At 35.9% G+C, this 24,768-nt stretch overlaps 4 protein-coding genes and 1 long non-coding RNA gene across 13 annotated transcripts; 2 read left to right on the top strand and 3 right to left on the bottom strand.

The window, feature by feature from the left end:
- Window positions 1-2,098: 2,098 nt before the first annotated feature.
- Window positions 2,099-4,323, top strand: LOC107914284 (thioredoxin H-type). 6 transcript variants are annotated; one of them, XM_041103122.1, is made up of 4 exons: window positions 2,101-2,369; window positions 3,479-3,601; window positions 3,699-3,834; window positions 4,078-4,323. In XM_041103122.1, the coding sequence occupies exons 1-4, from the start codon at window positions 2,280-2,282 to the stop codon at window positions 4,107-4,109; spliced, it is 381 nt and encodes a 126-aa protein (XP_040959056.1). In that variant the 5' UTR covers window positions 2,101-2,279; the 3' UTR covers window positions 4,110-4,323. The 6 variants fall into 6 exon arrangements, 5 of the variants coding, with proteins under 5 accessions (XP_040959056.1, XP_040959055.1, XP_016698644.1 ...); XM_041103121.1 differs by having other exon boundaries at window positions 2,102-2,369; window positions 4,070-4,323; XM_016843155.2 differs by having other exon boundaries at window positions 2,102-2,369; window positions 3,702-3,834; window positions 4,062-4,323.
- Window positions 4,324-4,471: 148 nt separating this feature from the next.
- On the bottom strand, window positions 4,472-7,204 carry LOC107914282 (CDK5RAP1-like protein). The gene is made up of 3 exons (XM_016843152.2): window positions 6,816-7,204; window positions 5,586-6,655; window positions 4,472-5,230 (listed from the first exon to the last, which is right to left on the bottom strand). Exons 1-3 carry the CDS (start codon window positions 7,079-7,081, stop codon window positions 4,725-4,727), a joined length of 1,842 nt encoding a protein of 613 aa, XP_016698641.1. The 5' UTR covers window positions 7,082-7,204; the 3' UTR covers window positions 4,472-4,724.
- Window positions 7,205-7,592: 388 nt separating this feature from the next.
- Window positions 7,593-16,140, top strand: LOC107914279 (D-2-hydroxyglutarate dehydrogenase, mitochondrial). Of its 2 annotated transcripts, none has more exons than XM_016843148.2 (15): window positions 7,593-7,745; window positions 7,865-8,166; window positions 8,270-8,371; window positions 8,479-8,526; window positions 8,813-8,883; window positions 9,035-9,153; window positions 9,662-9,757; window positions 9,842-9,951; window positions 10,052-10,132; window positions 10,393-10,493; window positions 14,729-14,837; window positions 14,941-15,046; window positions 15,190-15,275; window positions 15,346-15,471; window positions 15,581-16,140. In XM_016843148.2, the coding sequence occupies exons 1-15, from the start codon at window positions 7,667-7,669 to the stop codon at window positions 15,668-15,670; spliced, it is 1,626 nt and encodes a 541-aa protein (XP_016698637.1). In that variant the 5' UTR covers window positions 7,593-7,666; the 3' UTR covers window positions 15,671-16,140. The 2 variants fall into 2 exon arrangements, with proteins under 2 accessions (XP_016698637.1, XP_016698638.1); XM_016843149.2 differs by having other exon boundaries at window positions 7,610-7,733.
- Window positions 11,540-14,215, bottom strand: LOC107914281 (uncharacterized). The gene is made up of 2 exons (XR_001688763.2): window positions 12,036-14,215; window positions 11,540-11,930 (listed from the first exon to the last, which is right to left on the bottom strand). It is a non-coding gene; the product is annotated as an uncharacterized lncRNA (long non-coding RNA).
- A 3-nt stretch (window positions 16,141-16,143) lies between the features above and the next one.
- LOC107914280 (folate transporter 1, chloroplastic) lies at window positions 16,144-19,937 on the bottom strand. 3 transcript variants are annotated; one of them, XM_016843150.2, is made up of 11 exons: window positions 19,622-19,937; window positions 19,445-19,521; window positions 19,116-19,192; window positions 18,833-18,926; window positions 18,268-18,361; window positions 17,811-17,884; window positions 17,301-17,408; window positions 16,947-17,018; window positions 16,817-16,837; window positions 16,499-16,566; window positions 16,144-16,377 (listed from the first exon to the last, which is right to left on the bottom strand). In XM_016843150.2, exons 1-11 carry the CDS (start codon window positions 19,728-19,730, stop codon window positions 16,245-16,247), a joined length of 927 nt encoding a protein of 308 aa, XP_016698639.1. In that variant the 5' UTR covers window positions 19,731-19,937; the 3' UTR covers window positions 16,144-16,244. The 3 variants fall into 3 exon arrangements, with proteins under 3 accessions (XP_016698639.1, XP_016698640.1, XP_040959057.1); XM_016843151.2 differs by having other exon boundaries at window positions 17,301-17,405; window positions 19,622-19,900; XM_041103123.1 differs by having other exon boundaries at window positions 16,227-16,407; window positions 19,622-19,900.
- Between the last annotated feature and the right edge of the window lie 4,831 nt (window positions 19,938-24,768).

Below are 24,768 nucleotides of genomic sequence, written 5' to 3' on the forward strand. Positions count from 1 at the left end.
ATCGCACTGTACACTTGACCTCGAACTTTCGGATTTGGATTTAACCACGTGGTAGTTAACTCCGTTCATGATGTTATATTACTTCAATGCATCGAGAAAACCATCCTTACTAGAAAAATCCTTACCAACTTCCAATTCACCCGAATCTAACGACGAACTTGTGTGGCCATGCCTTTTGTGTGGTAGATATGGAAACTCCAATACATCATCTATCGATAGATCGACATTATACATGTGGGCTAAAGGCGAGTACGTCGTGAATCGTAGATCTTATTATTCTTCTTCATCTAAACCTCCTCATTGTCTTCAAGTTCAGTTGGAACAGGCTCCAGAAAATAATATAACTTCTACACTATCGAGACCAGGTTCTCAGGGTGGATCCATATCAGACTCATCATCCGACCCACCAACATCTGCAACTAGGAGGTCCCCTCACCGGTGGACGTCGTAGGGAGTACGCCATCCTTTTTCGTGTATGTTTCATAGTGTCCCCAATCAAATGTGGATTGCCAACCACTAGAAGTTGATGCCATTCCCCAATAAGTATTTTCAGCATTGAACATCGACCCACCGAGGTGCATGTCCCATCCACTAACGGAGTATTGTGCAAGGGTCGTGTATTTTGTACTGCCACAAAAAATAGATGATTTTGTGTTCTGCTTCCCACTAACGGAGTGTCGAGCAGGGGTCATGTATTCCTCTCGAACAATTGTAGATATTGAAGTCGCAAGTGCTTTATTTGGCAATGAAAATTCCATATATAACTCAAGATAAGGTGATCCACTAGTGTGGTGAGTCTGCACCATTGCCTCCAAGCACGAGCACATTTGATATCAAATGAGTCATATGTCACGGGATCAACCGAAGCACAAAATCGATACTTAATAGACGAAACTCTCATTAGCGTCGTTCCGAAAATTTTGCGTCTAATTCTTTTACAAAGTTTTATCAGTTCTATGTTTTGGTTAAAAATCAGTTGCGCTGTATTCTCCGATAAAAAAATAACACCGTTCTCGATGTCACGGACCTCATCGTCATAGTAAATAACAATACTAATATGTTCACTCATTTTCAACCAAATTATCTATCGAAAGAAATTTAAAACGAAAAACATTATGCAAAATATAATGATTAGTTAAATATTAATACGATAAATCAACTTATACCCTATCAACTTCTTCAGTTCCTATTCTTCTGAACTCCTTCAATTTCTCTTGCTGTAACTTATGCAACAAGAGAATGAAATTTGACTCATTAATAACCTAATGGATAGTGGGATGCACTGTCACTAGCATTACTGAAAAGAATGTCCAGCTGGGATTTTTTTAGTACTTTTGCTGACAATGCATCTTGCTTGAAGCATTTTTCAACTCTAACTATTAGATTTCCCGTGAATCCTAGGATATTTTTTCAGAACCATCTTCTTAAAATTATTTTTTCAGAATCAACTGTACAAAAAAAAGTCCAGTTGAAGCTTTTTTGTACAATTACTAACTGTACAAAAAAATAAAATAAAATTCATCTTATCAAAATAATTTTTTCAGAACACATCACGTCAAATTTATTTTTTCATATCCCATCTTGTCAAATTTATTTCTTCTAGAACAATACTTACCAATTAAAAAAATTAAACCCTAAAACAAACCCTAATTATTTTTTTAAAAACCTTAAACCTTAATTTATTCTTTTAAAAACCATAATCCTCACTAACCCAAACCCTAAATCTTAATATACAAATAACCCAAAAATCCTAATTAAACATAGGGTAAAGCATGCTCACATTAGTGCGTTTTTACTGACACAAGATAAAATGTGCCCACGTCAGCGCGTTTTTGTTGACACGTGGTAAAACGCTCCCACATCAATGCACTTTTTATGTTTTTTCTTAAAAATACGTTCACATCAAAGCATTTTACAATTTTTGAATCATTCCAATAAATAATTTTTTAATGACTCATTTTCATAAATAATTTTGGATTTCCATTTATTGTAGAATGCCCGTTTTCGTGCTCACGAAACTACTGCCGGCAGTGCTGACGTTTGAATTTGGCGTGCTGTTGTTAACATTAAATAGGGAATCCCAGGACGTGATTTGTTGTAAAAATGGCAAAACGGTAATTAAAGAAAAACACTAGGCCCCATTGCCAAAATCATTTTAATTTCCTTGTTTAAAAAAAAGTTGTTAAAACAGAGAAGCGTTTTTTGCGTGACAATTTATTTGTTTAGTATTATTACCTGTGAAATTCTGTTCTCATTTTTCTTTCAAGAACTAAGCGAAAATGGCAGCAGAGGAAGGCCAAGTCTACGGTTGCCACACTCTTGAATCATGGAACGAACAGCTTCAAAAAGGCAACGACTCCAAAAAATTGGTACTTTTTAAATTTTTTTTTCCAAAGCCTTTTATATGATCTTTTATTTTTATTTTATTTAGCGTTGATTTTCGTTTTTTTTTCAGACTGCTCTGTTTTCTGTTTTCATTTGTTTCGTATGTTTATATTATGATTTGGTTGTTCTATTTGCAGGGTGATTTGAATAATGGGTTCTAGATTTAGAATTTTAATATTAAAAAATATTTACCATCAGAAAAAGTTTATGGCTTTAAGCTTTCCATTAAAAAAAAGCGATTTCCGTCGTTGGTGAAGGTATCTCTCAGCGAATACTATCATACATGAGTTACTTGACATGCCAGCCTTATGTATCCCATTTGATATCTTCGTAGCTGAGAATCAACAAATTCAACTCCGCATTGTTATTAGTCTATATTATGAGAAGGATTGTACGAAGTTGTGATTTCACGTCTTCTTTATCACTTTTCAATGTTTTTAGTATTTCTAGTTAGATTTGAATTTTTTCTGAAAGAAAAAACTATAAATCAGAAAGAAAAATCTGATTTATCATTCTTTTATTGGAAATGGTAGAATCATTTCATACAATACATTCTCCTATTTTACATGTTAAAACTTGGATTGAATGGAGATCGGGTGCTTAATGTATACTGATACAGAGGATACTTAAGAAACAAATAAGTTGTTAGTATATGGACAGGCTTAATATTTATCCTCTTTGGTTGCATCTTTCCCTGTTATAAAGAATATTTACCAACAACTCAATGGAGCAAAGTGGTAAATAAGCTCTCTATATATGTTAAGTGTATTTAGGTTTATAACTTATTTACAATTATTTTACAACAGTTGCTAGTAGTGACATAAACTGATGGGAATAAATGTGAGAGTAATGAATTTTATGGTTTGGTAGCTGTTCTTTTTTTTTTTGTAAATAAAAAATATTTGTGTTTGATATTTCTGTTAGAGCATTTGGTTATGAGTGTGGGTTTTCCGATACTTGCCTCTGAAATCAGATGCCATAGCCTGTTCACACCGTATACTTTTTCTCCGATAACCATTTTAAGCTTGTATATGTTTACGTTTTGCTTCATTGGACATGGTATATGAATTTTGAGCTAGTATGGTAAATGAAGGTGGTGGTTGATTTCACTGCTTCATGGTGTGGACCCTGCCGTTTCATTGCACCTTTCCTGGCTGAACTAGCCAAGAGGTTCCCTTCTGTTATCTTTCTTAAAGTGGATGTGGATGAGTTGAAGGTAAACTTGAAATTGAACTAATCGATTCTATGCTTTCTGATGTGATAGATACACAGATGAATTGATCGAATTCCGTTTTTCTTTTTTTGTTTTACATGAGGTTGCTACCGATTGGGCAGTGGAGGCTATGCCGACTTTCATGTTCATCAAGGAAGGGAAGATTGTGGACAAAGTGACGGGAGCAAAGAAAGAAGAGCTTCAGCAGACTGTGATAAAGCATATGGCTGCCACCAGTACTACTTCTTCAGCTTGATTTTATGATAATTATTAGTTCAACTGTTTTTATCTTTAATGTTTGGAGGAACTTGACCTCATGATTATGTCCTGCTACATCTCTTATGTTATTAGACCTTAAGTTTCTTTATCTATGGATCTTTCATTTTATTTAAAGCATGCATATATTATCAGCGTTCTTCGTTCTTTACAGTATCTAGTATACGTTTTTTAAACTATCTTATAGCATTTTAGCTTTACAGTATCAAGGAAGGGAAGATTGTGGACAAAGTGACGGGAGCAAAGAAAGAAGAGCTTCAGCAGACTGTGATAAAGCATATGGCTGCCACCAGTACTACTTCTTCAGCTTGATTTTATGATAATTATTAGTTCAACTGTTTTTATCTTTAATGTTTGGAGGAACTTGACCTCATGATTATGTCCTGCTACATCTCTTATGTTATTAGACCTTAAGTTTCTTTATCTATGGATCTTTCATTTTATTTAAAGCATGCATATATTATCAGCGTTCTTCGTTCTTTACAGTATCTAGTATACGTTTTTTAAACTATCTTATAGCATTTTAGCTTTCAAATCTTGAAAAATTTAAGAGTTATATTTTCTTTCTATCTTCTGATGATAGTCTTAAAATATCACTTTGCTTTGACAACTTTTCATATAATAGATGACCATGTTAAAAAAACAATATCATTACAAATAAATATCAGTGATCTTTATGGCATTTGTTATGCGCATATTTGATATCAAATTCTCTTGCAAAAATAACTATTAATAGCCTAGTAATTAATGTCAAATCTCTATCAAGCAATTATAGCATTATGAAACAAGAGTGAAACTGGTTAGAAGACCAACCACGTGCACAGCAGTAAAATGCAGCCGGTTTTCAACTTCAAATGCCGCAGGCAACTGTTGCTTTCTCCACGTTGTTGTAAAATGTGGTTAATTTGGTTATAGCTAGTGCCTCTCCATAAAGTGATGTTCTTGTGGACTTCGTTATATGAACTTCTACATAATCACCGACAACAGGGTTCTGGTTGCTGTCCCCTTGATTATCTCGATCTAGCAAAGGGAGATTAACAAATGAAACTCTATGGCCTCTATCGCTTTTGCCCACAAGCTCTGTTTCTGGAGCTTTCCTGTTTGGTCCTTCGACCAGCACAAGTTGGATGGTTCCCACCTGAGAGTCGTAATGCTGGCAAGTAGTCTCATGGAAAGCCTTAATAAGTTCACTAAGCCTCCTTTGCTTGACTTCTTCAGGAACGTCGTCCGAGTAGTTTCTATGGGCATGATTTTTCTCTCTCATGCTGTATGCAAATATGTATGCCATATCATAACCAACTGCCTTTATTAGGCTTAGTGTGTCAGCATGTTCCTCCTCTGTCTCCCCACAGAAACCTGCCAAAAGAAATCCAGATAATTTTGAAAATGCAGACCAAAAACAGGTGAACTGGTAGCATAAATTTGAAATTGACACAATTTAACACTAATTGACACAATAATAAGCTTCTCCAAAAGATCCAACATCACAAATCCCAGATGACATTTAGATCAGTTTATTGCAACCCTTTATGTAAAAGAACAGGAAATTGATTTCAATTTAAGCTTTAAGTAATATTACAGGCAATGTAGATGGTAGAACATTAATCTAAAACTTAACAGGGTGGTTAACTTTATATTAACTGAACTTAATAGGGTGGTTAACTTTATATTAACTGAAATAGCGACACCGGAATAACGTAATAAACCTTACCGCATATAAAATCACTGCTTATTCCAACGTCTGGAATGATTCTGCGTATCTTCTGAACGAGCTCTAGATAAGCCCCTCTACTATACCCTCGCCGCATTCTTTCAAGTACTGTGGTACTTCCTGTTTGTGCAGGCAAATGTATACACTTACAGATATTATGGCGGTCTCGCATCACATAAAGCAACTCATCCGGAAAATCTTTAGGGTGTGGGGATGTATATCTGAACCTCATCTCCGGGAACTCAGTAGAAAGTCGATCTAAAAGATCAGCAAAACGTAAGCCCATCTTTTTCACTTTGCACATGCTTTTAAACCCTTCGCTCAACGCCCAATTATTTCCAGGTTCAATTTCATTTTCACTTCCAGATGCATCATTATAACTATTCACATTCTGTCCAAGGAGTGTTACCTCCTTCACACCTTCTTTCCAAAGCTCCCCTACCTCCTTCACAATAGACTCCACGGGACGAGACCTCTCTCTACCTCTAGTAAACGGAACAATACAAAATGAGCACATATTGTTACACCCTCTCATCACCGACACAAAAGCCATAACTGCATTTTTTGAAATCCTAACAGGACTAATATCCGCGTATGTCTCTTCAAGCGAAAGAAGAGTGTTAATCCCTTTCTGACCGTAATCAACCTCTTCCAACAACCTCGGCAAATCTCTATAAGCATCGGGTCCACATACCACATCAACCATCTTATCAGCATCCAGAATCTTATCCTTTAACCTTTCAGCCATACATCCTAAAACCACCACTTTTGGTGGCTGAAACGACTGCGCCCTTCCTGAATCTACATTACTCTTCCAACACCTCTTCAAAAACCAAAAATAGTTAAGCCTTTGCCACACTTTTTGCTCAGCGTTGTCCCTTATCGCACAAGTATTAATAAATATAATCTCAGCACTCTCAGGAACTTCCACTGTTTCACTGTATCCAGCATTCTTCATAATTGAAAGCACAATTTCCATATCATTTATATTCATTTGACATCCATATGTCTCATGATAAATTCTACCTTTCGAGGCAACTTCCGAAACTGATTCGTCACTAGGAAAAATACTAAAAATTCAAAACAAAAAAATAAAATTAAGGATTTGAATTTAAAAATTATTGTTTTTTTGTGCATTTTTACATATAATTTTCATGCATAAAACACAAATTTAATATTTACGAGAAAAAGAAACAGAAAAATAAGCGAAAATAAATTGGACTGACTTACCGGGGCGGTGGTTGAGAGGCCGTGAGGGAAGACTGAGCAATGAAATGATGGAGAGCGGGGAGATCAGCGTTGAGGAGGTGGTGAGATTGAGAGAAGCTTCTGGAAACATCGAGAGCGAAGGATTTTCTGAGTGGCTTGTAAGAGAAATGGCGCTGAGAATTGGAATGGGAAGCGAAAGGCTTGGAGGGGAAGAATCTTAGAGAGTTGAAACGGCATCGTCGATGGATTCTGAAGCAGCAGCCAGGCTGGCTGAAAATGGAGGCCATTGGAACCACTTCTTTTGTGTGACTGCTCTGTGTTTGATTCTCCAACGCAAACTGGATATGGCGGCAGGGGAAAGGGAAAAGGCTCAAAACGCTGCGTTTTGGTCTAAGCGAAGTGCAACGGGGATATTACGGTCATTTTGATTTTGGTGAATATATATGGTATAATTCCGTTGAATTTTTCATCCCTTTACTTTAAGAACATTTGAGAAGTTAGCCTTTCTACTTTAAGTTTTCAAAATTTAGTCCTTATATATTAAACCAACAATTTTCATGGAAGGAATTAGTAATCCAACAATTTATATGCAATATATTATAAAAAATCAGCAGTTTGAGTTCATTTTTTTTATCAAAATTTGGACTAACTTTTTAATTTCTATAAAATACAAGGATTAAATACTAACAAATTAAAATATGATGACTAAATTATAAAATTTCATAAAGTATAGGGATGGTATTCAAAGTTAGACCTTTGTGTATATATTGTTAAGAATGCGTATGCGTGTATAAATACAACTTTCGCGGATTGGATTGACACAGCGGACCCAGAAAAGGAAAAGGAAAAGGAAAAGGAAGAGGATATTGAAAATGGAGAAGTGGAGAGCTACAACCAATCTCCGGCGATCATTGAAATCGATTCTCAACCGTCAATTAAGTTCTGTTTCAGGTTTTATCCGCTGCATTGAGCTCAACTCCTATGAATATTTGAATCTTTCTTTAGAAATTTTGAGTATTGTTTTAAGAGTTATTCTTATTGCTTAAAGACCACTATGTTTTTTTTAACAGAATTTAGATATTTAAATGAAAAAAGGAGCTGTCAATCGAGCTTCAATCTGATCAGAGATTGCAAAAGTCTAGGACAAGTGAATGCGATTCAGCACAGATGTTTCAGTTCAGCGTCGACACTTGTTCAGAGAAATCCTTCATTTTCGACGTTAAATTCCGATGACATTAGTTATTTTAAGGGGTTGCTAGGAGAAAAAAGTGTTATTCAAGATGAGGACAGGCTCGAAACTGTAAATACGGATTGGATGCATAAGTACAAAGGCTCCAGTAAGCTTTTGCTTCTGCCTCGAAGTACTGAGGAGGTTCACTTTCTCAATTTTCGGTCGTCGATCTTTTTTGTATCTTCTCCGGTACTAAAATCAAGGCCTTCTTATATGTTTTTTTGCACCCAATTTTATATTGCAGGTGGCACAGATTCTCAGATATTGTAATTCAAGGTGTTTGGCTGTTGTTCCTCAAGGGGGGAATACTGGTCTTGTTGGTGGTAGTGTGCCTGTTTTTGATGAGGTAATGCCTATTGTTGATCAATAATCTATTGTCTGATACTTATTTCGGTGGAGGCTTTCTTCTTGTCTTTTATTTAAATGATTCTCTTTGCTGATTTAATTCTTCAGGTGATTGTCAATGTTAGTTCAATGACTAATATCATAAGTTTTGACAAGGTATGCTTTTATGCTATTTCTCTGTTTGTTTCTTCCGTATTCTGTTTTTTTTTTCCAAGTATAAACACATAAGGACCTTTCATTTTGAATCATGATTCTGCCGGTGTGGATCTACTTACCAGAATTCATGACGGACTTTATGAAGTTCATTCTTGGACTTTATGAACAAAGAAGAATAACACCTAGTAATCCTGATCAATTAAGAATTCTGAATGAAACCACTTTCTAAAAGAAAGAAAACTCCCCACACCATATATATGAAGGATTTTTGTATGCTATATTTCAGGTCAGTGGTATATTGGTATGTGAAGCAGGGTGCATACTAGAAAATCTTATCTCTTTCCTGGACAACCAAGGGTAATTGCTTGCTACTGTCAATGTCTCTCTTTTTTCTTGATGGACCCATAATGTTGTTTGACACTCGGTGCAGACGTTTATCCCTATATTTTATATCTGTTGATATTGATTTGTCTTCACTCATGCTAAACAAACAAATGGTTTGTTTCAGATTTATTATGCCTCTGGACTTGGGCGCAAAAGGAAGTTGTCAAATTGGTGGAAATGTTTCAACTAATGCTGGTGGCTTGCGACTTGTACGTTATGGTTCACTTCATGGGAATGTACTTGGTGAGAAATCTGCTTGTTAATTGGACTTCGAATTCGAATTTTGTTCTTTTTCTTCAATCCCCCCCCCCCTTTTCGGCCCTTAATTCTTCCTGTATAGTCCTACAGAAGTAAGATAGGTCTGCCAACCAGAAAGGAAAAATGCAAAAGAGCCTGCTGTTTGTTATGCACGGTACACCTGCTAATAGGAAAAGTTTAGGGTGTTTCATTTTCATCAACTAGTTATGCTATGTTATCCATATTCATTGTTGTACTTGAGAACTATAGTTGCTTAGGCAAGTCTCAAGTATTTTCAGTTTCTTCTTGGTGCTTGAAACTTATTCTCTAAAAGAAAAAGAAACATGAATCTCTGGAGATGGATTAATGTTAACATTGGAATTATGTGAAACATCTTGAAGTTGAAGAACTGAAAAGTGTAGCCACTTAACTGTTTCTAATAGGTTGATTGTTCCAGTATTCAAAGACCTACTGTCAACTTATCTTGCAACTTATCTTTCCCATAACATTGTAGGTCTTGAAGCAGTTTTAGCTAATGGTGATGTGCTTGATATGCTTGGGACTTTGCGTAAAGATAATACTGGGTATGACCTGAAGCATTTGTTTATAGGTGGGCACCTTTAGTAGTGGCTTGAAGCAAATTTATTTTTCAGTTGTGTATTCAACTTCCTACATATTTCTTCTATTGGTGTAGGAAGTGAAGGATCTCTGGGAATTGTAACTAAAGTTTCTATATTGACCCCTCCCAAGCTGTCTTCAGTAAATATAGCTTTTCTTGCGTGCAATGATTATTCTAGCTGCCAGGTTTAATCAGCTTCCAAAATATCTTTTCTTGGGATCAATTTATGCTAAACTAATGCAGAATAATTCATCTGCTTACCATTTTCTTTCTCCTGTTCATCAGAAACTTCTCATGGAAGCAAAAAGAAAACTTGGGGAGATTCTATCTGCTTTTGAATTCTTGGATACGGAGGCAATGAATTTGGTTAGCTTTCTGTGGCATATTGCAATTCTTTTCCCAGTCTGCGCATCATATAGCTATTCTTTTTTTTCTGTTAAAGTCCTTTTGACTTTCATATTTTGACTGGACTAAAGGGTTTTTGAAAACTGTTTCACTGATTATTAATGTATAGCCCTGCAAGGTCTAATTTTCTTTATTGTTGAAAGGAGGTTGGAACAAAGGCGCTGCTATTTTTTAATATATATTCTCTATTTTCTTCCTACTTATTGTATTATATCTGCCAGGTTTTGCATCAATTAGATGGAGTTCGGAATCCATTACCTGCCTCCATGCACAACTTCTACATTCTGATTGAGACAACGGGCAGTGATGAATCTTACAATAGGTATCTTTGTTAGTTGGTTCTTGTTGATAATAGGAATCCTTTTCTCTTGTATATTCCAAGAGAAAAATTTACATGGCTATTTATACTAAAAGAGTAGGCTGAGCTAAGGAAACATAATCAATACATTAAATCAATAATCCTAATTTTAAGCTAATCTAATCCCTAAAAATCAGTAATGAGATTAGCTGAGATAAGCTGTCAACACTCCCCCTCAGCTTGGTGCATAGATGTCACATATGTCCAATTTGCAAACCAAATTATGATAGCTTTTGTTGTCAAGTCCTTTAGCGAACATATCAACTAATTGCTTGTTAGAGGCTACATGACTTAAGCCCAAGATGCCGGCAGTGAACTTTTCTTTGATGAAGTGTCGATCAATTTCTATGGGCTTTGTTCGATCATGTTGTACTGGGTTTTGGGCAATACTAATGGCGGCCTTGTTGTCGCAATATAAGGATAATTTTCCTTTATTTGACAACTTTAATTCCTCCATAACTTTTAATAACCATAGTAGCTCGCAAATACCTTGAGCCATGACTCTATATTCTGCTTTAGCACTTGACCGAGCAACCACACTTTGCTTCTTGCTTCTTCAAGTGACTAAGTTTCCTCCCACAAGTATGCAATATCGAAATGTAGACCTCCTATCATTCAGAGATTCAGCCCAATCTACATCTGTAAAAGTTTTTATCTAGAAATGACCATGTTTAGAAAAGAGGAGACCTTTTCTTGGGACAAACTTTAGGTAGCGTAGAATGTGAAAGACAGTTTGCATATGAGGCTCTTGAGGATCATGCATAAACTGACTGCATATGCTATGTCAGGTCTAGTGTGTGAAAGATAAATTAGTCTACCAACCAGTCTTTGATATCTCTCTTTATCCACCGACTCTCGTATTCCATCTTACAATTTATGATTGCTTTTTATAGGTGATTCTGCGGGTTTTGCATCTCGTCATACTTGTCTCAATCAAGAGGTTTAGGATGTATTTTCTGTGAGATATGAAAATTCTTTTCTTTGATCTGGCAACTTCAACTCCCAGGAAATATTGTAATTTCCCTAGATTTTTTATTTCAAATTCTTGAGCCAAACATTGTTTTAGTTGAGCCATTTCTTCATCATCGTCTTTTGTCATCACTATGTCATCAACATATACAATAAGAAGAGTGATCTTACCCTTGTGATGTTTCATAAAAAGGGTATGATCATCATTGCTTTGTTGATAACCAAAAGTGATCATAGCTTTACGGAATCTATCAAACCATGCTCTGGGAGATTGTTTCAATCAATACAAGGCTTTCTTCAATTTGCATGCTTTCTGTTGCGTTTTTGCATAATCAAATCCAGGAGGAATCTCCATATATATTTCCTCATCTAAGTCTCCATGTAGGAATGCATTCTTCACGTCAAATTGTTTTAGGTTCCAATCAAGGTTGGCTACACAAGATAACAAAATTTTAATGGTGTTCATTTTGGCAATAGGGACAAATGTCTCTTGATAGTTTACTCCATAAGGCTTTAACAACCAATCTGGCTTTGTACCTTTCAATCGAACCATCAGACTTGTGTTTCACAATAAACACCCATTTGCATCCAACCAAATTCTGTCTACTGGAGGAGTTACTAGCTCTCAAGCCTCATTTTTTACTAGTGCCTTTATTTCTTCAACCATGGCTTCTTTTTACTTGGGATCTTCAAATGCTTTACGCCAATCCTGTGGAATAGATACAGAGGAACAAGACAAGACAAAGGCTTTATAGGTGGGGGACATTGAGTCATAAGAGATAAAGTTAGACATAGGGTGTCTAGTATAGGATCTAACACCTTTTTTTTGGGCAATAGGTTTATCTAAATCATTAGGGGGTAACTCACTAGAAGAGGAAGATTCTTGGCACGTAGTAGGTTGCATGATGACTTCTTCTGTTCTAATCCTTCTTGAATACTTCTTTAAATTTGGTTTGTCCAAATGCCCAACAATCTCCTTTTGAACAGTAGTTTCCCCCTAAGTAGTAACTTCCTCTTGAACAATGGTGTTTTTTGGAATTAGGTTTTTAATAGTTACCGAGCTGGGTATCACTTCTCTCTCGTTGTGCTCCTCCTGAAAAGGTGATTGAGTTGTACCATAGTAGAGCTCAGTTTTTCTAAATATAACATCCATACTGACGAAAGTTCTTTGTGAAGGAGGATGATAACACTTATAACCTTTCTGTGTTGGAGAATACCTAATGAACACGCATTTAACGGCTCGTGGATTTAATTTGTTTGCTTTTCGGTCATGGACATAACGGACACATCCAAATATCCTGGGTGGAAAAATATGATTATTTTTACCTTGTAAAGTTTCCAAGGGATTTTTGAAATTAATGGTTGAGTGACATTCTATTAATAAGGTAGGCGGGTACAAGAATTGTGTCCTCTCAGAATGGTTTTGGAAGGTTCATAGAAAACATAAGAGATCTGGCGACTTCTAGCAAATGCCTATTTTTCCTTTCAGCAATCCCATTCTATGAAATTATCCCATAAGACTCCAAATAGGTATCAAAATTGTACTTTGTACCATTGCCAATTCTAAAAAATTGTATCTTAACATCAAATTGAGTACATACCATTTTATGAAAAGATTGAAAGCATTTAAACACATCATTTTTCGATATACATCGAAGTCATCCTAGTGCAGCAACCAATAAAAGTAACAAACCACCAATTAGCAGATAATGATGTATGTCGAGTTGGTCCCCAAACATTAGAATAAATAGTCACAAAAGGAGTATTAATTCTATTATTTCTCAAAGGATAAAAATTTTTAGTGTGTTTAGCAAACTCACAAGCTTCACAAAACAATGAATCAAACAAAGTCTTTGAAAATAATTCGGGTTATAACTTTTTCATAACAAAAAATAATCTTGGTTGATAATCTTATTACCTCCAAAAAAGAAAAAAGGCTTGGATAGATTCACCACTGCTCTCCAACATATATAAGTCATCATGCAATCTATCACTGCCAACCTTCTTCCCTGTTTGAAGGTCTTGGAATACACAATGATAAAAAAAAAACTCAATTTTGCAATTTAAGGTATTTGTGATGATACTAACAGATAAAAGGTTAACTGGAAAACGTGGAACATGTAGTATAGAGGATAGTTTAATATTGAGTATACAGTTGACGAACGTGATCCAGTTACAAGAGTAAAAGATCCACTGACACTTTCTTTTGTTTGACTTGGGAAGTAGTTTACAAAACTTTTAGAGGAACCTGTCGTGTCTATTCGCACTAGAATTAATACTCCATGAGTCAATATTAATATGAGTATTATTACCTGACTTTACAAAATTGGATGTTAGATTCGAGGGGTTATCATAAATAATAATTTTTTTTAATTCTATTATTTTTTCTAAAAAAAAATGCAACCCAAGAGCCAATAACAGCAAGGAAGATCAGAGAAACACCAACAAAGCCAATGATGGTGGTCGGAGAATCAAACTCGATGGATGTAAGTTGCACGTGCTGGCGCGTGAGCAAGAATGCGGAAGCTGTGGGTGGCGTGTGAGAGCCATGCACAGGGAGTTTGGTCACCGGATTTTGAGGTTTTGCCAGAGATGAGACTACGACTCTATTGAAGGGGGCAGTGAGAAAAAAAAAAAGCTAAAAAATGGAGTACCAAATTGGATTTCTAAGTTTGGATTCTCAAGCTCTTGATATCACAGGAATCCTTCTCTTGTATATTCCAACAGAAAAGTTTACATGGCTATTTATACTAAAAGAGTAGGCCTTACTAAGGAAACATAATCAATACATTAAATCAATAATCTTTATTTTAAGCTAATCTAATCCCTAAAAATCAGTAATGAGAGCAGTTGAGATAAGCTGTCAACAGTTCTTTTTCATGTTTTGGTAATGAATTTTTCACCATCCTTTATCTCTGGCATTCATAATAAGAGACCCACAATCTTAACTGAAGTTCAAATGATGGAACCTACCTCTTGAGTTGTAACTTAATTTTGGATTTGTGGGTAATTGATGCTGTCAAATGATCTTTCATTAACCATTTTACTGACAGAAAAAATATGAATTTGGTTCTTAAGGCTTCTGGCTTCTCCTAAATGAAAAGAAAAAGAAAAGATTAAAGATCATTTGATGATTATACTATTTTTTGTGATTCCTTCAAATACCTATTTTCAGCTATCAGTGCCAATAATATCTACATTGAGTTCATAAATCATAAGAATTCCTGCAGGGAGAAACTTGAGGCCTTCTTACTTAGCTCGATGGAAGGTGGTTTAATTTCTGATGGTGTTCTTGCACAAGACATAAACCAAGCATCCTCATTTTGGCGAATACGTGAGGTTCCCATTTTGATACCACATTTTTTTAATTGACAACCATCAGTGACACTGCCAATTTCATAAGCAAGGTTTTAACTGTAAAGTTCCTTCTCTTACATTGCAGGGTGTGCCAGAAGCATTGATGAAAGCTGGTGCCGTTTACAAATATGATTTGTCATTGCCTGTTGAAAAGATGTACGATCTTGTGGATGACATGAGAATAAGACTTGGTAAGCAAAGTTGTTACCATTTCTGTGTATAAAATATTTCTTTTCTAAGTAATTCAATGTGATTTTGTTGGTAGTAAATAACTCGTCCAGCATTTCACAGAATATAATCAAAGTCCACTCTTATCTGCATGTTAAATTTTCAGGTGACTTGGCTACAGTAGTTGGATACGGTCACCTCGGGGATGGAAATTTGCACCTTAATGTTTCTGCTCCAGAGTACGATGATAAAGTAAGGTCCTTACTTAAAACTTGGAGAATGCTTCCACAGTTTTATTTACCATCTGCAATATATTGTACAGATTTTAGAACAAATTGAACCCTATGTCTATGAGTGGACATCTAAACACCGAGGGAGTATCAGTGCTGAACATGGCCTGGGACTGATGAAAGCTAACAAGATTTATTACAGCAAATCTACTGAAACTGTGAGCTTTCCTCTAAATAAAAAGATGCAACGAATTTCTCTGTTTGCTGGTTGTGTTTCTCCGAGTCATGGTTGTACTTCTTGTCTAAACTGAGAATCTGTTTGGATAGGTACAAACAATGGCTTCTATAAAAAAGTTGCTTGACCCCAATGGGATACTCAACCCATATAAAGTCCTTCCACACTCACTCAATTCTTAGAGCCGAGGCTGGGAAAACAAGCACAACCGTGAAGTCTTCTCTATTTTTTCCACGTTCAGTGACTAGGATTTCGAATGTGCAAAGAAAGAAGTCATGATGGAGGTTAGCTGAAATGGGCAAAGGGGGAAGAGCCGAGGAATTTCTATGAAGAATATTGGTTTGGCAGACAAAGGGCATCGCTTCTGATATGGTACATTGAATTTGGTATAATCATCAAATCGAATAAGATCAAAATGTGCAAATCACGAGTAAATGATACTAATTGCCAAAATAAGTTGGAACTTTGTTTAGCCTTTTTTTTTCTTTCTGTAATGTGATATTGTATTATATTTGATGTTGGTGTGTTGAATCTTTTGTAATGTGCACTGATCAAAATTGGGTTGTTTATAGGCTATATGTATTGCGGCACACAATATGTAACTTTCCGAAAAAAGCTTATAGATAATCAGCTACCACGTATACCTCTTTCACCATTGAGTGCAAAACAATAAGATAGCAGAAAAATCATATGATCTTCGTATAGTACAATGTGAAGAATGTAAAAGAAAACTAAGAATAAAACAAAATGTCTTTCTCAATCATTCCTTCTTTTTGGTCTTAACAATTTGAGTACATTCTCGTAAACAATAAATGTTATCGAAGAAGCAGGAACGTTTTTCAGAAGGTTTGGGGTTATCCCCTTGTAAAACCCGCGGATACCCTCGAACCTGCAAGTCCTCAGATGCAAATAAGATCAACTGACGGAGGAAGGACATTGCAAATTTTAATATGGATTAATGTTTATCCTCAGCAATAAGATGGAAAAATCTGGTTTCGGTATGTTCTCACCTGGCAGTTTCCTTCACAACATGCCAACTATTCATATATCTTGGAATTCCCTCTTTACTAGGTCTTTGCTGCAAGTGATGAAGTGGTAATTTCAAATTAGAGTCTTCAATACAAACCAACAGTAAGTTGCGGATTATCTTCTCAAGTCAACTTCACTATCTATCCCTTTATTTCTCGGGGCTTGGCAGTAACGGATACTGGTATGTGTCCGACACAGGGATATTTGACTGTCCTTGGAGGATTCCCATACTAATATCCTAACAAAAGAATTCCCATACTAATATACTAATAAATGAAAGATTTTGATTTTTACTTTACCTGTGCTCGAGTTCTAATAACCTGGAAAAAGAAAGACAAAAAGAAATCACCCTTGTAAGGCACCATGACCGGCCAGTTCAGAGAAGGTGAATAGATACAAAGGCCTCACACCACTTATACCAATGAATACCTGAAATGGATATGTAATAAGAATTGCAGCAATTTTAGATGACCCCCCGAGCAGAGCATAGTCAAACGAGTTCTGTGCAAAATGGTAAAGACTGTTAGAAATCATTATCAGTTAACCACGAGGAGACAAAAAGATCTCGATAGCATCAAGTTCAAATTATCAAAGTCATGAAATATCTCATTTGTTTGAGTTTGTTAAACCATGCATGCCCAAGAACACAATAAACAGAGATACTCTGGGCATATGGCACCAGTCACGTGTTTGTACGACATCTCTTATGCATCAATCAAAAATATATTGTAAAGTAAATCCAAACTTTATACAAACAGCCAAACAGGAACTGAATTTACATACCAACAAATTACTGGCACCTTCGGATTTCTGTTTTTTCTCTTTATAATCAACCATTATCCTACGAAGTTCCTCATATGCTGTGAACTGAATAGCTCCATGAGAAACCTGCTAAAGTCCAATTAAGCAGTAAATTGCAAAAGTATAAGATTATGTCCAAAACTTATCTGGACATGGGTATGGGATAGACACGTGCTATTATGCTAAAGTCCAACTAAGTAGTACATAGCTCCGACTCTTCATTTTTCCTGAAGTACTCATGTCCAAAACTTATCTGGACATGGGTACGAGGATAGATTCCAAACATCAAAGGCTCTCCAAATACATGGAAAGCTGAAAAAAAGAATTGAACATGTGAGTGTCAGATACTTACATCTGAGTTTGAGTAACATAGATATTACTCAAACAATTTAGTCTTATTTAGCTCTGAGATATTCAAATGCTGAAAAAAAAAACCCACACATGATGTGAAAAGCAGGAGCAGAAATACGACTAAAGCAGCCAGCAAATTACCATTAACAGACCCGGACCAAGTCCTTTATAGAGTGCAGTCCATCCTTCTTCTCTCAGTATGGTTCTCAAGGCATCTGAAATAATTAAGACATCAATTTTGCACAGTTAAATATCCAACTGAAAACATTGAGGCACAAAAGGAACTCATGTTGAAAAATATAAACACCTACGATCATCCATCATTTTCAAAAAGGGTTAAGTTCTCAACAATTCTGAAAATCATATCTGCTTAGTAGTGTTAAATCATCTACTGGAATATCAAATCGCACAAGAAATATACAAAGGAAAAAGGTGTATCTTCTAAAAGTTCATGCATCAACATCTCTGCAGGACCAATGATATCAAATCACTTACTTGCTAGTGCTTGGAGTCAGAGTTAGTATGACTCACTACAGAAATGGTTATTGCAGACTCAGAGCACATTACTAGCAAAATAACGTTAAGATGAAGAGCAGACCATAAATGCCAGAATAACGTCGACTTTGATGAAGAGGGTTCTGGAGCTGCAATCTCGTTTTTATAAGCCAAATAGGGTTTGTGCACAAGGAGACCTGAAGAACGCCACAGGATTGAAATTGTTAATAGAATTCAAACTGAAAACTATCTCAATTAACATAGATTAAAGGTCAATCCAACCTAGCATCAGCAGTGAGAACACGAGTACATAACTAATTTAACATCAATTGAAGGCCACAAGATTGAAATTGTTAATAGAAAACAAACCAAAAACTATCTCAATTAACATCAATTAAGGGCCAATTCAACCTAGCATCAGCAGTGAGAATACGAGTACCTGACTAATTCAAACCAAGACAACTCAAATATTATCCAAATGCAGCAACATCTAGTGACATGCTATTGAAACTTAGCATCTTAGACCATCCTAAATGGTTTTAAGCTCGGTTATTAGTAAATTTTACTGTTAAAAGAAAATTTCCTTTCAGCTGTGAACTTTGATATTATTAGTAAGTATGAACCTTCCACTTTTCCACCAAATCATTATTAGAAGTATATATACTCACCAAAGCTCCAGCCTCAGCAGCAGATGCGAGATGATGGCCAGAGCTAAGCTTCTCTTCTCTGTTTTTAGAATACCTTTGTTTAGCTCTGCCATAGCTACAGAGAATAATAATAGAACCTCAGGTTAATTGATTGTCATAAAACATTTTTCAACCTGGTAATAATCCACACACATATATATATATATATACACGTATGCCAACTAATGTACTGTAATCAAGCGTTTCAAAACACATAAAGCAAAAGGAGAAGCTTGTAACACGTAAATTTATAGTTGATACTTACAAGAAGAAATATAAACCCCATGAAACGGTGGATCCTAAAACTGCAGGAAGAAAGCCAGCATAAAGCCCTTTCAGACCCTACATGATCAACCCACAAATCTGTAAACCATCAAAAGAAAAAAAAAAAGGGGGGGGCTTCGCAAAGAGAAACTGTAATCTCCAATGAAAGCTAGACACCAAAAGAAAGTACCTAAGAGTACTAAGCAATTACGAATCAGATAGAAATCACATAATTTCATGGTTACATGACTAATTAAGTAGCTTAAAAATGCTAATACTTGAGCAATACAATCTGATAAGCTAAAGTAAGAAGAAGAAAAAGGTGCGAACCTCTAAGCGAGTAATGGTAAAAATGGCGTGGGCGGTGTTCTTGTAAGCGGGGAAATTGGTGACTCGACCATCGTTAACTGTATAAAATTCAATCCAATCAGCGGCATAAAAGGCTGAAACATATTTGACTAAACTATGCGTATACGGAGAGAAAGGGAGATAGAAGAAACGGAGGACCTTGAAATCTGGTACGAACGATATCGAGAGGGTACATCGCGGCTACGGTGGCGAAACCCGCCACGGCCCCGGCGGCTGCAGTCTCCCATTGCCACTGTGATAGTGACATTTCATTCAAAAGAAAAAGGAGCGGCGACTTGCACAAGCAAAAACAGGGTCGACCGCCGATCGCATCTCGCGCTACCGTTATTTCTGGTTATGGGCTCCAAAGCTAACGTATATGTATATGTATACGTATATGATTAATAAACAACAAAGTGAAAGTGGTCGGGCCGTCGGCCGCCACTTTGAATGGGCGGGCGAAGGATATAATATCAAGTTATGGTTATGGGTCATCTCATCAAGAAACAAAGGAACCACAATCCACTCCACCTTCTGTTTTGGACTCTGACAAGTTGGCCCAAACACAAGTGTTTCTTTTTTGGTTAATTAATAAAATAGGACCTTGCAAGTATTTGTATGGTAAAAATATCATACTAAGTACATGTATTATATTTTAGATTACATTTTTATTTATCCATTTGAAAAATGAGCAAATTAATCCCTATATATTACATAAAAATAAAATAATCCTTAAAATTGTGTTGTGAAATTCTCATTTTGGTGTTTTCCATATAAAGCATGATAACAAAAACTTATAATTTTTACACCTTTATTCAATTTGAATCTTATTCTTTTCTTTGAAGCAAATTGATCCTTAACCTTTCACTAATGTGACACTATTTTGTTTTATAAATCTAATAAAAAATTAATTTTAAAATTATAAAAAATTAATTTTAAAATTATAAAAAATTAAAAAGTTCATCTAACCATAAATAAAAAATATAATTAAGAAATTTTCAGAAAAAAACTATTCAAAATTTAAAATATATATACTTAAAAATATAAAAAAATATTTTAAACAGTAGAAATGCAAAAAAAAAATTTTCAAAAAATAATGTCATGTTATTGTCCCACGAAGAAGAAGAAGCATTTCCGAAAGGAAAAAAAGTTTTCAAGATCAATTCCCAAAAGAAAATACCAATGGAGATATCTAAAAAAGAAGAAGAAATTTTCAAAAAAAGGAAAATCCACAAGGTGTTACATCTGCAACAAAAAAGGTCACTTTGCAAATCCATATTCTACCTATCAAAAGCCTTCCTTTTCACCTATAAAAAGTATCAAGTCTCTTATAACCACCAGAAGAAAAGCGGTTAAAGAGTATGTCCAGTCCTCTAAATTTGATAAACATCTTATTTATGGAGGACAGGAAGAACAGTTCGTCACACTGGAGATCCCATCTCACTTCCCTCAAGAATGGTGCCAACATGGATATTCTCATATGCACTTTGGAGCGGTACGTCTGGCCCTTAACTATCATGGAACTTCAGGGAAACCTGTTGTTTCCAGAATAGCCCTACTTGATTCCAGATATAAGCGTTATCAAGACGCTTGTATAGGGACAGTTGAAGCAACACTAAGTTCGAGAATGGCTATGGTAACCCTATTTCCCAATTTTACCATGTCTTTACAAGACCCCAACTTGATGGATGCCTTGAAAGTACAAATCCAGATCGTTGGTGCAGAAATGGTGGAATCCGCAGTTACTGTAACCCTACACTACCAGATCGTGTATAGGGTCCAAGATCATGCTTTTAAGTTGGCTAATCAAGGATCTGATGATTCTCTTCTTATTTCTGTCAACACAAGAGAAGAGCCTCATTGTATTCATGTGCCCAAGTAGATACCCAAGCAAGAGCTTTTAAAGCTTTTTCCAGAAAAATAGGTGACAAACTATGAACAGATCCATCAACATAATCAGCCAATCAAATCTACCAAAAGCCAGATTATCACTAAAGCTGATAGAACCAGTGAAATCAGATTTGATCACAACCATTTAAAGCAACTCCCGACTCCACCCGTTTTTACAACTCAGATGATGTTACAGCCAGTAACTACTGAAGAAACGGTACCTGGACCAGAAGCAACACTTATTCAGAGCTTCCAGTCTGATGGGAAGCCTTTGTACTTTTTCAAAGATCCCTCAGGACATTGTCCCTGGGATATCAATTGTTCTTGTGAAGGATGCAGAAATGATGTCTTTGAAGAAATTGATGAAGATATTAGACTCTCCCGAAAAAAGAAGTCTAGCAAGAAATTAACACAATTAAGCTTCTATGAAAGATGGATGAATGGAGATCCAGACATTGGTCCTTTAGGAGAAAATAACGGCAAATTTGTTTATCTTGTGGATTACTCTGCAAAAAGACCACAATCTCTTAAAATCCAAAAGCAACCAAAAATGCCTCCACCATCTCCTCCGAAACCAGATTCTGAAACAAAATGGCTATCTAAGCCTTTGAAACAGCCATGTTACAAAAGAATCAATAAATGGGTTCAGAAAAATAACCAATCTATGACTTGCAGACGAAAGAACAAGAGATTGCTATAGTAACAACGGCAATCCCAGAAGTCCAAATGTATACAGCAATTCATCCTATGATCAGGAATTTCCACAACTTGAAGAATTCACAAAGAATGAATATCTTCATGTGCCCAAGATCTCTTCGAAACTCCAAACTGATTCACAAGGAAAACAAGTTAAAATAGCAGCAGCAGAAGCAACCTTGAACTGGCAATCAGAAAATGCCTTGGCCCAGAATGCTGCAAGCAAAAAGATTGATCAAAAAGTTACTCAGATGGATAACAAAGTTTCGAAGATTGAAAAGACAACTGATGAAAATGCAGAGATGATCAAAAATCTCATAAAGCTTTTTCAAAAAAGGCTTAAAGAAGTCGCTCATGAACCAGCAGGCCCAAGACAAGATTTATTCTCTCATCTTGCATAAAGAGAAAAAGAAATCCAAAATCTTAAAGAACAGATCAAATATCTGAAAGAAAATGGGAAGTTGCCACCGCGACAGCCGGAGAAAAATGGGATTGAACTTTTCCCATCCATAAGACAGACTGATAGCCCTCGACAAGGTGGGACACAGCCAATCATTTCCCCCCCACCAGAGCCAAAGAAGAAGGCCACAATCTATGAATTATGTCAACAAATCAAAGCACAAAAGGAGAAAGAAAAAAGAAAAGCTGCGGAAGAGAAAAGAAGACAAGAAAAGGCTCGAGGGAAAAGACCAGTGGAAAAACAAGAAGATGAAGAAAGCCAATTCTCTTCACCGCCAACATCTCCACCACCGAAGCTGATGTCAAAGTCACTTATGATGCAAAATAATAAGAGTCCCTCTAATCCTTTAACCAAATTTTTAAAGGATTACACTCATGATATTCTGCCAAAAATATCTGTTTTCCACCGAGAATCAGAGACAACCCCAGCTCTAAACTTTGAACATATTCCACCAGAAGAAGATTCAGTATCCTTTTCAAAAGAAGCAGCAAATCCTTATGATTCAGAATCAATTGGAGAAACCAATAATTCTTCAGAAGAAGGAATTAGAGATTTACCGGAAGTAATGGCCACTCCTGGTGTGAAGGTTGAAGAACCATCAGATGAAGAGATGAATGAAGCAGGAGAACCATCAAATGCAAGATCAGCACCGCATGTCTCTATAACAAAGATGGTTTTCACATTGGATGATATTCCAATTAACAAATGGCCTGAAAGATTACAAGAGTTCCATGCGTGGCTCGATACTAGAAGGCTAACAGAAGAAAGCAATTATAACATCCTGTCTGAATTTGTTTCAAGATTCACAGGAATGTTGAAAGATTGGTGGAATTCAGCTACTCAGGCGGATCAATTACAATTTTTGGTGTTAACAGATTTTTCTCAGGCTACAAGGATTATCCATAGTTATTTTATTGGTAATCCTAATGATCTGCTAACACTCAAAAGACGAGAATTCTTCAAAAGGAAATGTTGCTCCTACCAGAAAAAAAGACTTATCTAAGCATTTTTATGCTATGATGAAGCTATTTTATGCCCTTGGATCAGAACCAAGTCTAAAGCTGTTGTTGCATCTCTTCCAGATCCCATCCAAGTTGCGATTAATCAGAATCTTTACAGGCAAAACAAAAATATCCTCAATTTGACCATGGGTGAAATCCAACAAGAAACATTTATTGCTCTTGAAGATATCTGCAACAGAAGAAAAGTTTTCAAGGATTATCTTCATGGTGACAGAAGGATAGACAAAGCCTGTACTGACTCACACATCAAAATTAAATGTGGCAAGGAAGACAAATCATGTTATTGTTCCACAAAGAAGAAGAAGCATTTCCGAAAGGAAAGAAAGTTTCAAGATCAATTCCCAAAAAAAAAATACCGATGGAGATATCTCAAAAAGAAGAAGAAATTTTCAAAAAAAGGAAAATCCACAAGGTGTTACATCTGCAACAAAAAAGGTCACTTTGCAAAAAATTGTCCACAAAACAAAAAAGGAGCAAAGATGATCAGGCAAATCCAGCAGAGATCGGGAATTAAGATAACTGAAGAAGATGATATTGAGTCATTGTTCTCCATTGATGATGAACCAAATGATTAGTCAATATGTGCAATTCAAAGCTTTGAAGACAGTGACTACTCAGAAGACTCAGAATCCTCATCATCTGAATCATTGATGATCCAACCATCAATGAATTATCATTTTCTCTCAGAGACTCCTCAAATTGCCAACACTGAGATTTTAGCTCCTCATGTTCCAGTCTCTATCTACTTAAGTAAATACAGTAGACCTATTACTGTAATTGCCTTCATAGACACTGGAGCTGCAGAATCTATCATGAATCCAGAAATCCTCCCAGAAGAGTATTGGGAACCCTACATTAAGTATTTCAGTTCAGCATCCGGAAAGGTTTTTAAGACAGATCTAAGAAGCAAGCCCATCAAGATCCAGTTCTTTCCCAATTGCTCCATTACTACAGCAATATTGGGATCAAAGCTTCCTGGAAAAGATCTTATTGTTGGTTTTGATTTATATCTTAAAGCCAAACAATTAAGAATTTTACCAAAAGGATTGAGGTACAAACAGATGTTCAAGCCCTATGTATCAATCCCCAGATTATTCACTATAGATGCTGACAAAATACAACAAGTTGTTGAAGAACTGAAACAGAAGACATGTGCAGAATCGCATTCAGATTTTCTGAAAAAATGCAACCATCCTTTATGGAAAAATTTAGAATTCTTCATCAAATTGCCTTTCAAG

Source organism: Gossypium hirsutum, chromosome D10, assembly GCF_007990345.1.
Source record: "Gossypium hirsutum isolate 1008001.06 chromosome D10, Gossypium_hirsutum_v2.1, whole genome shotgun sequence".
Classification (NCBI taxonomy): Eukaryota; Viridiplantae; Streptophyta; class Magnoliopsida; order Malvales; family Malvaceae; genus Gossypium; species Gossypium hirsutum.

Excerpts from the sequence above, each read along its gene's own strand:
- LOC107914279 (XM_016843148.2), top strand. The coding sequence starts at position 7,667 with ATGGAGAAGTGGAGAGCTACAACCAATCTCCGGCGATCATTGAAATCG. Across the intron at positions 10,494-14,728 it reads AGTGATGAATCTTACAATAG|GGAGAAACTTGAGGCCTTCT; the intron begins GTATCTTTGTTA and ends GAATTCCTGCAG. Across the intron at positions 14,838-14,940 it reads CATTTTGGCGAATACGTGAG|GGTGTGCCAGAAGCATTGAT; the intron begins GTTCCCATTTTG and ends CTTACATTGCAG.
- LOC107914282 (XM_016843152.2), bottom strand. The coding sequence starts at position 7,081 with ATGGCCTCCATTTTCAGCCAGCCTGGCTGCTGCTTCAGAATCCATCGA. Across the intron at positions 6,656-6,815 it reads GCCTCTCAACCACCGCCCCG|TATTTTTCCTAGTGACGAAT; the intron begins GTAAGTCAGTCC and ends TTGAATTTTTAG. Across the intron at positions 5,231-5,585 it reads AAGCAGTGATTTTATATGCG|GTTTCTGTGGGGAGACAGAG; the intron begins GTAAGGTTTATT and ends TTCTTTTGGCAG.
- LOC107914280 (XM_016843150.2), bottom strand. The coding sequence starts at position 19,730 with ATGTCACTATCACAGTGGCAATGGGAGACTGCAGCCGCCGGGGCCGTG. Across the intron at positions 16,838-16,946 it reads TTATTACATATCCATTTCAG|GTTATTAGAACTCGAGCACA; the intron begins GTATTCATTGGT and ends TTCTTTTTCCAG. Across the intron at positions 16,378-16,498 it reads GTTGTGAAGGAAACTGCCAG|GTTCGAGGGTATCCGCGGGT; the intron begins GTGAGAACATAC and ends GAGGACTTGCAG.
- LOC107914284 (XM_041103121.1), top strand. The coding sequence starts at position 2,280 with ATGGCAGCAGAGGAAGGCCAAGTCTACGGTTGCCACACTCTTGAATCA. Across the intron at positions 2,370-3,478 it reads GCAACGACTCCAAAAAATTG|GTGGTGGTTGATTTCACTGC; the intron begins GTACTTTTTAAA and ends TGGTAAATGAAG. Across the intron at positions 3,602-3,698 it reads TGGATGTGGATGAGTTGAAG|GAGGTTGCTACCGATTGGGC; the intron begins GTAAACTTGAAA and ends TTTGTTTTACAT.